The 17,996-nt window shown below is 38.6% G+C and overlaps 2 protein-coding genes across 2 annotated transcripts; both read right to left on the reverse strand.

Annotated features, from left to right (window-relative positions):
* Positions 1–474: 474 nt before the first annotated feature.
* Positions 475–3,487, reverse strand: LOC120290841 (multicopper oxidase LPR1 homolog 1-like). Its single transcript, XM_039307303.1, has 5 exons — positions 3,376–3,487; positions 2,543–2,801; positions 1,370–2,379; positions 825–1,269; positions 475–708 (listed from the first exon to the last, which is right to left on the reverse strand). Exons 2-5 carry the CDS (start codon positions 2,777–2,779, stop codon positions 655–657), a joined length of 1,746 nt encoding a protein of 581 aa, XP_039163237.1. The 5' UTR covers positions 2,780–2,801; positions 3,376–3,487; the 3' UTR covers positions 475–654.
* A 9,440-nt stretch (positions 3,488–12,927) lies between these two features.
* On the reverse strand, positions 12,928–17,057 carry LOC104422095 (beta-glucosidase 44). Its single transcript, XM_010034328.2, has 11 exons — positions 16,764–17,057; positions 16,385–16,443; positions 15,219–15,294; positions 15,057–15,128; positions 14,842–14,929; positions 14,498–14,750; positions 14,260–14,375; positions 13,806–14,023; positions 13,673–13,704; positions 13,467–13,569; positions 12,928–13,376 (listed from the first exon to the last, which is right to left on the reverse strand). The coding sequence occupies exons 1-11, from the start codon at positions 17,005–17,007 to the stop codon at positions 13,099–13,101; spliced, it is 1,539 nt and encodes a 512-aa protein (XP_010032630.2). The 5' UTR covers positions 17,008–17,057; the 3' UTR covers positions 12,928–13,098.
* Between the last annotated feature and the right edge of the window lie 939 nt (positions 17,058–17,996).

Below are 17,996 nucleotides of genomic sequence, written 5' to 3' on the forward strand. Positions count from 1 at the left end.
TTTGAAACTCATTGATAATCCATTTACCGAACATAATAACCTATACAATGACTTAGCCCATTAAACATTACAATGACTTAGCCCATTAAACATTACAATGACTTAACCCATTAAACATAAGTTAAGAAATGGTTCCATGACCCATTTTGACAAGTCTAATTATAATTTAACAATTTTGATTCACTGTTCCTGTATTCTTCCCTCAAAGAAGTTACCAATTACGGGGTAGCAACTAAAGTAAAAACATTTATTCAGTCACACTTTTTAAACTATCAAATTGATATCTACCCACAAAAGGATGAACGAGAAGTTCATGTAACATATAAATTCATTTTGAGGTAGGAACAACAACAACAATTAAGAGATTCTCCGCATCTCCCTTGATTGTGAATCAAGGAAGCAAGAGAAATATTGAGAATCTTTTAACTGATGTAACGTTTTCCAAAAATGACAATTATTAGCAACGTATTACAATGTCAATTACAATCATGTAAGATCAATAAGATATGCACAATCGAGCGACATACATGCACAATTAAAAGAGATATAGAGAACTCAGGAAAACAAAAAGAATCTCCTAATTACTTCTGGCAATAACAATCCTCAAATCATGTCATCTCCGATTGAGTCTTGTCCATCAAACAACTGGCTTCTTCAAGCGACTAGCTTCAATGGACGGATCATCGCGTTATCTTCATGATCAAGAATCTGCATCACCATTCCGACACAATGCATTTAGTTTTTCTCTACGTCGACATACACTTCCGATTATGTTTTATCAAAATAAGGCAAGTGGCGAGGAAAAAGTTGTGTCCGAGTCTTACGTGACAATGATACACGTAGTTAGGTTCCGTGGTGGCGTCGAACGGATAGGGCGCATCGTTGTCGATCAAGTTGAACTTGACCACGATCGTCGTTTGGTACCTAGGCTCCATCTTCACTACGTTCTTCCATGTCTTCTCGTACGAAGGTATCTTGAGCGACTTTCCCTTTGCATGGCCCGTCACGTTGCACGCGACCGCGTCGTTCTTCTCGGTCATGCACGACTTGAAACTTTCCAGATCCAACAGTTGTCGCCCTTTGATGGCATGAAACGTCGCGAGATGAATGTGCAGCGGGTGGTTGTCCTCCGTCAAGTTAATCACCTCCCACGTCTCGGTGCTACCGGTTTTCGGAGTCTCGGTCGCCGGATCTGTCAGTCTCTTCCCGTTGATATACAAATGGGTGGGATCTCCGGTCGCGCTCTCATATTCATACAGCACTATGTACCTATGCAAGGATTAAGCAAATTGCTATTGATCTTTCCGCGTGTTAAGAATTAAATGCATCCGATCCATGCATCGACATTCATTACAATTTAAGCGAATACCTCTTAACAGTTGGTTTTTGGGTCGTCGAGTAGACCTTCAAAGATGGTGGCACACGGGATCTGTCTGGCGGGTTAGGGCTTCCAGACAATACCACGAACTTCATTACCTCCCCATTCAGCTTGTCAACAGAGCTGCCACCGGGATAAGGGTATGGAGCGCCGTTCTTGAGCATTACTTCTTTCGCTTCTGTCGTGGAGAAGTCGATGATGACGTCGGCAGTTTCCGATGGAGCTAAGAGAAACGATTTGGTGATCACTGGCGAGGGCAAATAGGATGCATCGGAGGCGACCATGATGAATGACAAGCCCGTGGTCAATGAGAATTTGTAGTAGCGCGCGTTGGAGGAGTTGATTATGCGGAATCTGTATTTCCTACGTTGGACCTTGAGGTAGGGCCAAGCTTTGCCGTTGACTATGATGGTGTCGCCGAAGTACTCCGGCTGCCACTGCGGGTGTATGTTAGGGTTGTCGCCGGTGGAGTTCATGTACAACGATCCGTCCTTGGTGAAACTCCGGTCAAACACCATCAGATGGTGGTCGAAATCAGGCCCCGACGGGAGATCAAGCTCCGCCTCCAACGCCGGATCACGTATCACATAAGCGCCGATCAGACCGGCTAGGAGGCTGACCCGTGTCAGGCCGAGCGTGTGATCGTGGTACCAAAGGTTTCCGGCATGTTGCACGTTGGGATATGCGTAGGTCTTGCGAGTCCACTTCGGACCGGTCTCGTGAAAACCCGAGGTGAACCACGCGAAAGCGTTGCCGTCTGAGTCCGGCGGGTGGACGCCACCGTGAAGGTGGACGACCGTCGGGACGCCGCCGTGCTTGGGGATGGCCGTGGGGACGGTTGGGTCCCACGGGAGGATGTGGGATCGGGGGAGGAAATTGAGCCACGTCACCGAAGTGGGGACGCCTTGACGTGCTTCGATGGTTGGACCGGGCACGGTGGCAGCGGCAGCTGATGTACCATAGGTGAAGACAGTAGTGGCCGGTAAATCTCGATGGAATTTCTGTAGAGAAGACATGAAAATCATAAAAATACATAAGTTACTGTATGATCTATTCAATATCTATATATAAAATCGATTAAGACAATAATAATATAACTGAGGCTTCGGATGTTATTAATCTAAAAATTTGTTTTGTTGCTGATAAAAAGAAAATAAAGCTCACCCATTTCTTCTCGTACATGCCAATGGTGAGATTTCCAGGAAGGAGCAAACCTTCACGCCTGGAGTAACCGTAGAGCCTCGGCATTTGGGGGAGTTCGTCGACGAACGTGTCCAGTGAAGCCGCTATCTTATAAAGGGCCGCCTCTGTGACAGGCGGTGGCGGGGCTTTGTCCTCCGACGTACCCTGACTTACGAAGCTCGCAACAGACACCAACGTGAGCAGTACCTTGATCTCCATTCTTCACCGATCTTCGTCTACACTGAAAAAAGGATTAAAGTAAGAAGATTAGAGCCGCACACATTGTGATGATACATGCCAGTTCTCCATTTTCAATCTTTTCCCAGCCCCGATCCGTCTATGGACATGCATGACATCTTGGCTCAATCTCTACCAGATATATCGAACATTAATCAATCCGGTCATTAACTAGTTAAGTTGCTGATGAAACCTCGATAGGCTTATGTTTTCCTTCAACCATCCTTCTGGATGGTGGGCTGTACAGTCAGCGACATCATCGTCGTTACGTTTAGTCAATTTCAGATGTGAGTGGTGCCCACAACTTGTAACATGCAAATCAGAGGGCTGTTGGAGGAAATTATCGCTAAAAGTAGACAGAGGGCAAGGCTACCATGCTCCGATTGGCGATAAACTCAAACCCCAACTATAGAAACCAAAACTTTAGTCATACTTTATATAGGTTATTGAACTGAACCGACCCAGCCCCACCCGTATGACACCCCTGGCCATAGTTGCACTCGGAGAATAGAGCAAGATCGATATCGACCTAAGTTGGCGAGTCCAATATATGAACTTGTAATAAAAAAATAACTCACCCTATATAACCGTAAGAAGAGAACCCTTTTGAGAATGAGTGCAAATATGCAAATGATATGAAGAGAGGAGAGAGAGAAAGAGAAAGAGACGAGAGAAATTGCGAGGGTGGGGTGATCAGAAGTGGTGAATTGGAGGACTCCAACTCCCGCGTCGATTTATACTCTTGGAAAGCCACTGATTTTTGCAATCCTTGGTTAGACGTGATCAATCGATATTAACCAAAACGCGTGAGCGAGCAGCTTACGTTCGATCCCCAATGGGTATTCTTCCCTTTCGATTAGATCAATAAGCACTTGAGTAGTTTCCACTGATTCAATTGGTCACATTATAAAAGCTAGGGTTTCGCGCGTGGTTGGGAAGCAACTCGATTATAATAAGATCGAGCGTTCTGCGAGCATACGCCATTCGGCACTTGCCATTCCCAGCGTGCCGTGATGTTGAGAGGCCAGCTCAAGCACAGGAAGAGATCTAAGGAAAGTGCAAAGGAAATTAGCAATTAATAATTGGTTGATTTAATTAATTTGGTGAGTTCTTTTATAAATATATATGAGCAAGCTGGCACGACGTTCTATCCTAATTCCCACTTGATCATCGGATGAGAGTCCATTTTGACATTCTAAATTCCAACTAATTAAGAGTTTTGAAAAATTGTGGGTTTTTGAATAACTTAGTCTTGAGGGGGCTGGTGACCTTCCAACTTCTTCTTCACACTGTTTTTTTTTTTTTTAACTCTCCTGGTGGGTTTCTGCATCGTCAAACCGCTCTTGAATCATTGAATCTGACATTGTACCAATCACGTTGCTTGGACTGCAGAAAATGGGAGAAGAAAAAGAAATGTTGGGGAAGCAACAATGGCGTGTGGTCGACTACTGCCCTGAATTAATTTAGGATATATTGTTAGAGTAATTAGATATTAAATTACACTTAGCATCTAGAATAATTGGTAGTGATATCACAAAATCTTATATGATATCATATGTATGACTTTGGAGCTTCTCTACAAGGAGAGAGCTCATCTAGAAAAACCACAAAAACCTTCCATCTGGAGGAGGGGAGTTTCGAACTCCACACCTCGCCATTCCCATATGTGTATGGACATTCAACTAATTTTTGGGCTCCTAGCCTGTTATTGACTTACCATTCATCTTTGTTTTCTTGATTTTTCCATAAAGATGTATTCTTGATTAAATGGTGGAGCACGATTGAATTTTCTTGATGAAGCCATAAGGTTCTGTAACTTTTAACTTTTAATTTAACACATTCATTTTGATTCCAAGGCCTAGTCCAAATCTTGTGTATAACAATTCAAAGCTGAAGCAATATGAAGGCACGTACTTCTTCACCAATTCTAGCTTACAATTTATTTTTATATTTATTAGGACGTAAAATAGGAGGATGCACGGACCTCAATTGCCCGGTGTGGGCGGGACAGCGAGTGGAAATCGCTGTCACCTGATTTAGATTAGTCGACTTTTTAAAAAAAGCCTCGAACATTTCATTATTAGACGAGAGAGAGAGAGAGAGAGAGAGAGAGAGAGAGAGAGAGACTCAATGTCTTTTAACCAATAACAAGTAGGTTATACTTTTCTAACAAATGCTTTCTATTCGACCCCACGCCGCCCCCAAAAAAAAAATTGCTTTTCCGAGGAAATTAGATTAGGGGTGAGCACGGTAGTATTCAAAACAACCAGAGAAAATGATCCAAAAAGTCATAAATCTATCATACAACAATAAATTTAATCTTAAAATTTTCAATTGTATCAATTTAGTTCTCAACCCTTTGATGATTTGTCAATTTATTTCTCAACCTTTTAATAATTTGCCAATTTAATTATTTTGGTAAAATTTTGGCTAATGTGGTTGTCTAATCAGCGCTAACCATTCTATGTGGCATTGATCGAAATGGATGTGGACAACTTTTCTATTTTTTTTTTTTTTCTGATTTTTTATTATACTTTTAATAATTTTTGCATTTTCATTTCTTTCCTTTTTTTTTCTTTGTCCTCTAGCCAGTGAAGGATAGCCTTGTCCACCTTTGGCAAGGCTCAACCTTGCCAACATTTGGTGAAGCTAATGAGGTTGACCTTGCCTTGTCATTGGTGATGCTCACCTTAACCCTCACCAAATCCGACAAGGGCGAGCCTTGTTGTCATTGACTCACTAGCTGAGGTCGACCTTGCCTTGAGCTTGGCAAGGTTTGACCCTCGCTTGAGGCTAGTGAGATCAACCTCCTAGCCTTTGGGGAAGCCGATGAGGCCTTGCCAGATTTGGTGAGATCAACTTGGCCAGCCTAGCAAGGGTAAGTCTTGCTGAAGCTTGACTTTGCCGTTGTTGGGCATGATTAGGTGGCAAGGTCAACCCTCGCTTGAGGCGAGGAAGGCCGGCCTCGTCCAATGACTAATGCAAATATATATTATGTCATTCTAAGCTTATGATATCTTGAATAGAGAATGTATGTCGCGATGTACATGATGTTTTTTATGAACTGTAAGTGTGTACGTAATTAAACTATTCATTATATACTTTGACAATATCAGTTTTCACGCATTCAAAGTCTATAATAAACTATCTCTAAGTTCTCTTGTAGAAACGGCCATGTACTCATTGATGATGTCTGACTATATCAACTTGCTTGCCAATACTAATACTTAACTTTAAGCTTATATTGTTGCAAGCAACCCTTATTCATATTTTTTTAAATCAATGATTTTGTTATTTGTGTGGAAGGTTTTGTCATTATCAAAAAGGGAGAAACTATCGAGAAAACCTCATAATATATTTTGAAGATTGACAAAACTATTTATAATACATTGATACTTTGATATATGCACAAAGTTGTTTTGTTTCAAGTAATGTTTGTGTAAAAAAGAACTTTGAGATGATGAGGAAAAAGATTCGAAATTGTTGGAAAGACCTATGTGAACAAGTTTAGAAGAAGGGAAAGTTCATAAAGACTTGGAGATACCAATGTGAACAATCTATAAGATCTATATCACTATTATACTTGAAGTGCATAATAAGAAGTGGTATGATATAATCAAAATCTAATATAAGTAGAAGACTAGTCATAGTTTGATATTATCAAATAACTGGGAAGTTTGATATAATCGAAATTGCTGATATAAGCAGAATATCTACATTACTTGCGACAACAACTTTGACACATGGCTTAAGATTATTATTTCGAGATATGTCATTTTATCCACTGACAGCTTGTGATATGGTATGGATTTCTACTATAGAAGATTTAGATTGACCAAGATTATTTAATTATGTGAGATATCTCGATTGGTTTATAATCATCCCAAAGGCATGATACTTTCCACATTCAAACTACTCTACTTCTAAATACTAAGATTTGATTGTATGGGCAATCAAATCTATGGTAATTCTAATTGAGCGACTTAAATGGCTAATTGATCTTCTCAATAACTATCGAACAATTTGATTGGAGATTGGTCCTCTTGAAAATTGTTCAAGGGGAAGGTTGGATGTTGAGGAGTATAAAAGAAGATCAATGTGCCTAAGAGAGATTGATCAAGCATTCAAAATATCCAAATTTAGAGAAAGCTTTACACTTTACATTTTCCTTCTAAGAGCATTTACATTTTAATTTATCGAGAAGTGTTGATAGTGTTGTAGTTTGGACTTAGGTGTGAGATAGTGAGTCCTATTAGCTTGAATAAAAGTAGTATTGGCTTTGAGAAAAAGTGCTTGAGTATAAGTGGCACATTCTTCTGTAATTTCTCCAAGATTACTAGTGGAATCTAGTCAATAAGTAGTTAATGTGGGAGAGTAGATGTAAGCTCACATTAAGTGAAACCACTATAACCCTATATGCATCATTATCTATCTCCTTGCTCATATTCATTTATTGCTTGATGATGTACTAAACTATATTGCTTGATATAACCAATTGCTTTTATATCAATTCTCTTCATTGCTCAATCACACTTATATTTAACTTAACGCTTTTAATTCCACATTTTTTTTTTAATATTAAAGTTTCTTAGATTCACCTATTAACCCTCTTTAGGTGATAATATTAGCCAACATCATATTGTTGTCATGGGTAGGGTAGTAACCTCACTTGTATTAATAGTCCTTCGTTATATCAAGGTTCCTGGTGATATTAGACTTTAGCTTATATCAGGCTCCCACTTATGTCTGGCGTCTACTAATATTAGACTCCGATTATATCAGACTTCTTGGTTATATCTAATTGCTTCTCATCAGGCACTTTGACTATGGTGGTGATGTGGATCCTATAGACTGTTTGTGACATCTTGAATTTCTAATTCTGTTTTCAATTGAATGAATCGAGCTTTTCTTCGATGCGCCTATAATTCTATTCTCTGAGCTGATCACTCATGAGGTAACTAGTCTATCTAGTGAAGCCGTTAAGGGATTTTAACACAATAGATTTGAGAATTCGACCAGAAATCGACTGCTCGACCGTGCTAGTCTGCAAGGGTCATTACGGCATAGTTAAAAATCGATTAGAGACCGGAGATAGGTCAACTCGATTGAGCCATATGATTAAGTGTGGGTGATTCCACCTAATTGCAAAATTCTCGTCGATTGGCACTAGACTGATTTTTCTGTCATTTTGGTATCTTATGTCCGCATTTGAAATCTCGAGATTTTCCACGACAGCAGAGAGTCGCTAATGTGTTGAAGATGTACAATGTGGCTAAAAAATAATCGACCGTGGGTCAATTGTATTAAAATTTCCTAAAAGCTACCCAGTATGTTAGGTCACGCTAAAATCGCGCCAGATTAACCGTGAATTTAAACTCGATTTCAAAAATTGAAAGTTCTGTCATGTCACGATTTATTTTAGGACCATCGACTCACCCTTTAAATATTTTTTTTGCAAATCGAGATTTTTTGGCGAAATTTCAAAGTAGGCCCGTTCTTGACTGGAAAAATCAGATGATCGTTTTTGGTTGCATTTTTGGGATTCAAGTTGGACAAATTGATAAGGAAAAATGTTAATTTGGTTGAGGACACCTTGGTTGGATTTATGGGGACCGAATTGAATTCAATTAAAGGAGAATTGATTCAATTTGGGGAGAATTGGCTAAAATTCGTAGGCCAAGGGTCCATCAACATTTTGGACCACTTGGGATTGCTTTTAGGGGGAATTTTGTGCACCAAATTGGCTGAGGATAGGGCTGAACAAGTGGGGGCCAAGCCACAACCAAACTAAGAGATATTTAGGCCATTGGGTCCCTCCAAGTCTTCAACTGTCTCCTTCTTCCTCAGCAGACCTGCTTTCTCCATTTTCAGACCTTTTGAAGCTCTAAAGAACTAGAGAAACCGAGCAGCACCTCCCCCTAGCTAGTCGCACACTGCTGGAGCCCCTGCCGTCGCTACACGCCGGCCGCGAGCTTGAGCCAGCCTCGCCTACTCGTCTACCCATTCCTGCTCATCTCGCCTGTTTTGTTGCCCAGCCATGTCTCTGAGCCACCTCAGGCCACTGTCGAAGTCGCCAGGCCATCGTTCAGGCCACCAGAATCGCTGCCGTCACCTGCCGTTGCTCGTAGCAACCCCGTCCGCCCGTTCCGTGCTTTTTCCAACTCAAGCCGAGCCCGTTCCAGCTTGCTTAGCCCAGCAATCAAAACCGAAGACCAGCAAGGTTCCTTGGACTTTAAGGCCCGTTTTCAAGCTCGTTCGGTCCTTGTTTGGTGTCACTGCTAGGAGGTTTGTCGTTGTGGACTCACCGGATCACTAAATTGGTGAGTTTACTTGCTAAACTCTACTTAGGGAGTTAATGAAGTTTAAGGGGTGATTATTTTAGGTTAAGTATGGTTTATGTGGTTAGTTAGAATGTATTAGCGATTTAATTATTCGTTTGTGCATGTTAGGTGGTTAGAACGAATAGATTAGAGACTAGATAAGTTGTACTATTTATCTAGATAGGTTTGCAAATTTTCCCAGCCCATTCGTGTAGTTAATTAAGCATTTCCGGCCTAAGTTTGCATTTTGGTAATTAATTATTTTTATTTAATTATTTTTTGGTATTTATTTAATTATTTATTATTTTTCGGAAATTATACCGGGATAGCCGGTGACCAGCATTTCGTGCTGATTGCAATGGTGTGTTCGGTTTATGCAATTGAATGCTATTTTATGCAAATTGAGTTGTAATTGTAATTTTGGGTATTTATCCCAAAATTGTGTAATTTCGGTATTTAATTAGAAAATACCGGGGCGTCGGTTTTTAACGCCAAATTTTTTTTATGCACTATATTAAATAGTGAGATTTTTGAAAAGAAATATATAACATTTTGGCTTAGACCGACCGTGTACCTACACATGATTATTTTTATCGAGTATATTTTAACACGATGATGTTAGGCCAAGTTCATTATATATATTTTTTTTTGAGGAATTGGTGTGCAAAGCACAAAGTCCTTGGCTGGGATTGATTTATCGTGTATCAACTTATGTGAGCATAATTATCAGCTTGTGCAAGCTACTATCTATCTATCTATCTATCTATCTATCTATCTATCTATATCAACTTGTGAGAGCTATTACCATATATTTTGGCTTGTGTGAGTAGTGATGATATTGATTGATTGATAGATGGTATCGATGGTGTTGAATCGATGGGATTGATTTGATTGGTTACTGACGTGCAAGAGAGAACTGAGGCAAGGTAAGTCTTTTGATTTGTGTATATAGCTGCCTTTGGGCATATTTCCTTCATAGTTGGAGTTTAGAGGGTGAACTTGTTGAGACATTATTTCACTCTGTTGTGGGCTCAACCTTTTCAGGTCCTTAGATGACGGTTCTTCTAGAACGTTTTGGTCGGTCAATGAGGGTTACCGAGCGGAGTTTTGATTACCATGCCCCAGGGGGTCAATGGGTCTATGAACTCATGGTGACCACCGTCTGGGTCGATGATGGCCTACCTCGGGGTACCTCATCGGTTCGGAGCATGGTTTTGCTACAGTTTCAATGGATTCCGTGTGGGTCCCCTTTAGGGTTTTGAAATTCTTGCCGTAGTAGTTGATGCCACTCTAGGCGAGAGTGCAGTTGACCCTCTTGACGGTGCTGTGGAGGACCCGGTGCCTTCGGAGCTTGTGGAGATCGAAGGATTGGCGAACGTGTCCGACTAGCTGGTCATAGGACAGCTTTGTTTTGAGAACCGGTTTTTTGTAGACTTTTGACTTAGTCTTTTGTTGTATATAAACCGAGGTGTTTATAAAAGTGTTTTGGTTGTGAATGTGTTTCCTTCTTTTCTATCTCGTGTTGGTTGTTGTCAGGGGTATCGTTTCGCTTCTGTATGTGCATTAAAATGAATGGGTCGGCAACGCATCATGGGATGTCGCAAATTTAATCGACCACTGAGGGATGGGCACGCGTTTGAGGTTCTAGGCGTGACACTGTTCACCTTGTACCAACTAATTTTTATGAAATCTCTATTCTTCTAGACTTGTTCATGTAGGTTCTTCTAGTTATTTTGAGTCTTTTTACTTAGCACATCAAGTTCCTTTTATGTGGATATAACTGGAAACACGAGCAACTCATATTAAGTTGTAATAAATCATGAATTATTTTGTTAACTTCAAAATGTATTATGAGTTTTTCTCAACTATTTACTCATGAATCCTCTAGCACAATAAATAATAGCCATTACTGACAAATCTATGTTAATCTAAAAGCCCGAGTTTTATGATCAAAGGAGTGAAATTGCCACTGATTTTCAGTCAATTCATAGTTTTTATCATGTAAAATTTTACTCTTCTTGATTCCTTGTCAGCCGTAAGAATGTCTGAGCGGATCTTCGGAGTTACAAGTAGAATTCATAAGCTTAAAATTATCCTCAAGTTGTCTACCCAATGGCATTTCTCCAAGTGTTAACTTGGTAGACTAATAAGTACATGCCAATCATTTGCATATCTAGTTACTTGTTAATTAGTGCGTTGAAAGGTACTCAACTCTTGAACCGGTGCATATTTTCATCGAGAATTGACTGGTCATCTCCTTTCTTCTGATATAATTTGTTGAAAATTTGTTTGTAAAACAAACTAAGTGTGTTTTTACTTGTCCCACATTGAAAAGTTGAGAGGACATAGGCCAGCATTCTCTAATGTGTTTAAAGAAAGGATTAGGTGTGGACTAGACCCCACTAAACTTGTGTGCGAGTGCATGAATAATTACGCGATTATTAATTACACTTAGCACTTGGCACACTTGCATGCCCACAGTTTAATTAGGACTAATCCATTTATTTTTATATTATTTCATACGGTTATTTTATTAACTTTTATTAGTTCAAAGGTTGTTTTTGTTTATTAAGTATTTTTGGAAATTATGAAATTATGAAATTTTATTTATTAAAAAATTATTATATTTTATTTTTTTATTAATCCAAATTTTTATATATGTGTTTTTTCAAGACAACCTTTAGAAATGATATTCGTTCAGTTTGCAACCTTTCTTGAAGAGTTGCATTTGTTCATTTTGCAACTTCTTTCGAGAGGATATCTTTGTTCATTTTGCAACTTTTTTGAAATATCTTTGTTCATTTTGCAACCTTTCGTGGTTTAATTAGCACTAATTCCTTTATTTTTATTTTATTTCATATAGTTATCTTATTAACCTTTATTAGATCAAAAGTTGTTTTTGTTTATTAAGTATTTTTAGAAATGAAAATTCGAAAATTTTATTTATTTTTCATTATATTTTATTATTTTTATATTATATCTCTTTATTATATATATATATATATGTCTTTTCAAGACAACATTGTAAATAATACTCATTTAGTTTGCAACTTTGTTCATTTTGCAACTTCTTTCGAAAGGATATTTTTATTCACTTTGCAACCTTTGGAAATCAATATATTATTTAAAATTGATTATATATATGTTAGTTTTAGATGAGCATGGATCATTTGGTATTCTTTTCAAAATTACAGCCATTTTTTCTATTATTTCCTAGAGACTCTAGAGATATATTATAATTGCTATCTAGTATTCTCATTTGAAATTTTTGCTGTATCTTGAAGGATATTTGCCGGTGATCATTAACAATATTATGGGACAAATAAATCCTTAAAGAAAATGATATTACATCTCAAAGTTCGACTTGATTGCTCTATTAATTTGGAGCCACATTTTCCAACATAGTTATAAGGTATTTCTTACCATTTTGAGAATCTAGTAAGGCAGATGATGTTTTTGTGAGCCCATTGTTAAAGGTTCCGAGGCCTCTTGCAATCAGCTTTTACTAGATGGCATGAACGAAAACTATGGCCATGCGTGCAACAAATTTGAGCTATTTACGATAGCGGCGCAGAAGATTTGCCTCTGCATTTCGTCGATTAATAGCATAACATTCAAGGAAATCAATCGTTCCTTGTGCGGTGCAATACCAGGACCCATCAACCGAATTTAGTATTTTGTCTTTCCTGGTTAGACATTCTATAGGACGATCATGGTGTTGCTACATTTCCAAATTTATGTTTATCAGCAGAGTAGCTAGAATGACTCTACAAGCGGTTCTCGATTCAGAACCATGCAAATTGTTAGCAATTGTCATGCAACACCATTTCTTTTATTACGTTGAGAAAGCAAAACATAGAACCTGCGTATGAAGAATACAGCAGAAGCTTACAATTTATGACGACAAGCACTTCACGATTGACATCATTCATCCTCTTCTAAATTCTAAACTGAGGATAAAAACTTCATCCCTGGGTAACCTCAGTTCTTTCTTCTGGAAAGCAGCTGCTCAAACCAATAGGCCGACATTTTGGGGTATCTCTTGAGGTTGGTATAGTCAATATAGACGATTCCAAACCGTGATGTGTAGCCTGACTTCCACTCGAAGTTGTCAAGCAAAGACCATGCGAAGTAGCCCACTACATTAGCTCCATCATCAACAGCCTTCTTCAGTTGGGTTATATAGCCCTTGTAGAAGTTGATCCTCGTGGTGTCATGCAGTCCTTGAGAGAGCGTGACATTACCCGGATCGTCCATGCCTAAAATTGTAATATAAATAGACTAAATTGTTAAAAACACTGCAATTACTTGCTAGAGGATGATTCAGCACTTATTGCATAGAGGTGTACCATTTTCGGACAGAATCACAGTGGGGTTCCCATAACGCTCCTTGATGTACATCACAGCTTTGTACAATCCCCAGGGTACATTATAAAGCCAGGAAGAATGTGCCTGCAGCAATTTTAAAGCAAGTTTGATCACATGCAATTCACATAGATCAATAATAAAACAGAGATCAGGACCATCGTCCAAATTGAGTGAATGTACTTCTTACCCTTGGACCAATAGGCACTCCATGTTTTTCAACTGAAAAAATTTCAAGAAGATAATCTCTCAGTACATGATCAATTACAATACAGTATAGTGTACACTCTATTCGACTATAATGAAAAAATGAAGTATCTTACAGGCAAATCCGGCATTCCAGTCCTGCTGGTACCCTGAAACTTTAGCTTTCGGTTGATGCGGGTCATACATGTAGTAAGCTGTGTATTGGTTAATGCCGACAAAATCCATTGAGCCCTTCACCATCTTAACCTCTTCTTTGGTGAATTTTGGAAGCCTGTCCCCGACAATTTCTTGCATTGTCCTCGGGTACTCTCCATACACAATTGGATGAATAAACCTACAGTAGGATGCTTGGACTTTAAGTTTGCAATCTATGACTTCCACAAGTTGCCTTAATTGGGAATGCTACCGAAACCATGTAATGCTCAAGTTTTTCAATGCAAATTGAAATGTGCATAGAGTTCTTGATTTGAATCCAACACACCGAAAAGATTCCAAATTGGTTATCGAGCTTAAGCAACATTGATTAGCACTACTTCGGCAAGATCTTGTAAGATGTAGGGTCATTATTACCATCCAACGTGAAAGTCTCTTGCTCTTTGGGCTGCATCATTGTCGGCCTTCGATCTGGTAAGAGGCTCGTACCAAGTAAAATCCAAAAGAATACCGATCCTTCCCTTTTGCTTCTCCTGAACATGCGCACACATTCACCATTCGTAGACAAAGTAGAGCTTAAATGGAAACAGATAAACACTACTCTGCTAACAATAGTTTCATAGCAGAAAGAACATATAAGAAATTGTATTCATACTTGATACTTTTCTCGGTATCTCTGAACTGCTGCCGCATGAGACAGGATCAAATGATGGGCCACGATGTAAGGCTCGGTTCCTGAGTTTCCTGCTGTGCAGTTCCCATAGGCTAATGAGCACCTCCCGGGGGCGAATATCCCGTTATCATATCCGAGAGCAGCCACCACTCTCGGTTCATTGAAAGTCATCCAGTTCTTCACTCTATCGCCAAAAGTCTCGAAACAAAAATCCGCGTAATCGGCAAAATCTTTCCTGCATGGTCAATGTAGCCCCAATCAAATCCCAATGTTGACAAACATATTTTGTTCATTAATTTAAATAAGGTGCACCTGATGATACTTACACTACATTGGGACTCAACAGTCCCTTATACTTCTTCTCCAGAGCCTCTGGAAGATCATAGTGATACAGATTTGCATACGGTGTGATGCCTGCAAAGAGCAAGTCCTTTGGCTCATTTCGTAGCTTAACATAACGTAACACAATTGTCTTGGTAAATAATATTGTGAAATCAAGACAGGTTTTTGAACTCTTTTTCGGATTCATTTATCCATCTACCTTTCTTAAGCAAGTAGTTGATCAACCTGTTGTAGTAAGCAACTCCCTTCCAATTCACCTTCCCGGTTCCATCTGCATCATGTCAAACATCACGTGTTACATTAACTACTTGTTTGGCAGGGTCAGCTCCGAAGCAATAAGAACAAGAATATTTGCTATTACCAGGGAAAATCCTCGACCACGAAATTGAGAAACGGTAGGCGTCGAAGTTCAGCTTCGCCATTAGATCCACATCTTCCTGTAACGGCATAACAGGATTGAAGAGTGCCAGAAATGTATTGAATACATTGCTAAGTGGGACAAAAGAAAAATGTGGCATGTTCATGTTTCTTTATGTACAATACCAGCCGGGTAGAACAACACTGGGAGAGAGCTTGAATTATTAAGATATGACATGTGACAATTCGTTTTCCTCATGAAATTGTCAAGAAACAGGTCCATAAGCGAATAAATGAATGGACCGTACTATAATAATTAGGAGATATAGTATAAAAGGGATAAGTGCTGGAGAAGTCCTAAAACTTGTTAAGAAATTGCAATAGATACCTAAAACTTGCAAAAGTGTAATTAAGTCTTAAAACTTGTCAAATTGTTTCAATCGAGTCATAAAGTTAACGCCACCGATTATTTTAATGGAAAATGCTGACGTGGTATTTAAAATTAATTTTTATTTTCCATGTGGCTTTTTTTTTTATAAATTTTTTATATTTAAATTAGATTTAAAAATTAGAAAAGAAAAATTAAAATTTATTTAAAAAAAACAAAACAATTCAAAAAAAAAAAAAAAAAAAAATTGGCAACCGCCACCCAGGGGTTGTTGGAGGTGGCAAGGGACCAGCTGCCTTTTAAAAAAAAAAAAATTTTTTCTTTTTAGTTTTAAATCTAATTAAAAATTTGAATAAAAAATAATTAAAAAAGCCACGTGGAAAATGTCGATATTTGCGCCATGTTAACATTTTCCGTTAAAAAGTTGACTTAACTTTAGATTGAAACAATTTGACAAGTTTTATGACTTGATTGCACTTTTTGCAAGTTTTAGAACTCAATTATTTTCGTGACAAGTTTTAGGACTTATGTAGCACTTATCCCTAATATAAACCAAACAATGGTTAGAAACTTTAGGACACCATATATACGTCTGAACCAAAATCTTTTGTTTAGTCCTCAAGAGACCCAATGTAAGCCGCTAGATTCCGTCTTACATTCACACACCAGAAAATCTTGGGAGGGAACCTTTTCGTCCAGTCTATGTATGCATCAAGAGCTCTTTTATTCTCGGTCTGATGAGAACTTTACAAACAGATGGCGACAAGGAAAGAAACACTCACTTTATATCTGTGATATTGGTCCACTGAAACCTCCCCAGTTGCATTATTGGCCACAGTTCCTGTACACATCACATTACCAGGACACCTTTAACAACATAATCAACGAAAAGCATCAACAGCAAAATGGGAAAACCCAGGAAACTTGTGATGTGTATCATGTTCGCTACTACTGTTAGCAGGTTCTAACTCGTGACCTCACGCTTGAAAATATTAGCACGCATCGTTATGCCGCCAGAGTGGAGTGTAGTATCTCATCGATTACAGCAATGGTCAAATGGCATTTGGAGTGTGAAACTTCATTTCTTCAACTGTCGTCATCGCTTGATAGAAGAAGATTGATTTGAGAAGCAGTAATAGATGGCAATGATAAAAGAAATACCTGGAATTTTGACGAAGACGTCCCAGATGCTCGGCCCGCGGCCTTCTTTGTCAGCCATGCCTTCGACTTGATAAGCCGAGGTCGCAGTCCCCCAGATGAAACCCTTCGGGAAGGCCGATCGACTCAGCCCGCCGGTGTCGAACTGCATTGTTTCGGGGATCACCGTCTCTTCAGCCATTGTCAACCTCATCATAAGGCCCAAAAGAAACCACAACAACAACTTCAATGGCACTTGAATTCTCATCTTCACACTTCAACACTCTCGGGGGAGGGGTTGGGGGTAGGGAGAGCGGTGGAGAGTTTAGCTTTGCCTTGTGAAGGAGAGTGAGTGTTCATTTATAGAGCAAGGATGGTAAAAGAAATCTTAAACGTCAGCGTTTCTACATCATCTATCATTCTTATCATCGCCCAAATCAAAAAGAAAATTAAAGTACGACTTTTTTTCTTTCAACTAGAAATCCAAACAATAAATACGGGTCTTCTATTAGAATATTTAAATATTAAATCACACATTTTCATGCTTGACTTAGGTTGAAATCCAGCCAACGCATGAGGGAGAAGTATTATAAATTTAAATATTAAATCATATATTTATCTAATAGCTTAAATTTTTAGAATAATTTGCATTGTCTCACAAAATATCATATTATATCAAAGCAAAAATTTTAGTTTAAATCTCTCCAAACCAAATGTGTCTCCCCAATTAAATATATGTCTATACTTAATTTTAGGCAAAAAAAAAAGACTAAATATGAGGATAATAAAAAAATTAAATATTAAACTACACTTTCATCTAACAACCTAAACATCCCTCATTGAGGAGAATTAAGAATGGTGGGTCCTTGGCAATTGCTTTTTTGAATTCAATGATCGGACAAGTGCCACGGATAAAAGTTGTCACGTCATTAATCCAAAGGATAGCCATCTCATCAATCCAAGGGTTTCTTAGAACCGTTAGATTGATAAGGGGTTGATTTCTACCATTAGATTTATTTGATAGGAATTAATGCCCTCAACCATTGGGTAAATTCAATCTCCACCATGAGATTAATGTGATGAAGATCAATATCCACCACAAGTGGATCTTTACCGTTGGATCAATTAGACAAGGATTGACATCATCTACCATTATATCACATAGAGATCAATGGTTGTAACTAGAGGGTTCTCATATAAATAGGGTAGCCCTTTCCCCCACTTGTATAATCTACTTTCATTTGAACAATAGAAGTA

This window comes from Eucalyptus grandis, chromosome 2 (assembly GCF_016545825.1).
Source record: "Eucalyptus grandis isolate ANBG69807.140 chromosome 2, ASM1654582v1, whole genome shotgun sequence".
In the NCBI taxonomy this organism is placed as follows: Eukaryota; Viridiplantae; Streptophyta; class Magnoliopsida; order Myrtales; family Myrtaceae; genus Eucalyptus; species Eucalyptus grandis.

Excerpts from the sequence above, each read along its gene's own strand:
- LOC120290841 (XM_039307303.1), bottom strand. The coding sequence starts at position 2,779 with ATGGAGATCAAGGTACTGCTCACGTTGGTGTCTGTTGCGAGCTTCGTA. Across the intron at positions 2,380-2,542 it reads GCATGTACGAGAAGAAATGG|AAATTCCATCGAGATTTACC; the intron begins GTGAGCTTTATT and ends TCTTCTCTACAG. Across the intron at positions 709-824 it reads ACTACGTGTATCATTGTCAC|ATTCTTGATCATGAAGATAA; the intron begins GTAAGACTCGGA and ends ATGGTGATGCAG.
- LOC104422095 (XM_010034328.2), bottom strand. The coding sequence starts at position 17,007 with ATGAGAATTCAAGTGCCATTGAAGTTGTTGTTGTGGTTTCTTTTGGGC. Across the intron at positions 16,444-16,763 it reads CGTCTTCGTCAAAATTCCAG|GAACTGTGGCCAATAATGCA; the intron begins GTATTTCTTTTA and ends TGATGTGTACAG. Across the intron at positions 13,705-13,805 it reads CTGGAATGCCGGATTTGCCT|TTGAAAAACATGGAGTGCCT; the intron begins GTAAGATACTTC and ends AAATTTTTTCAG.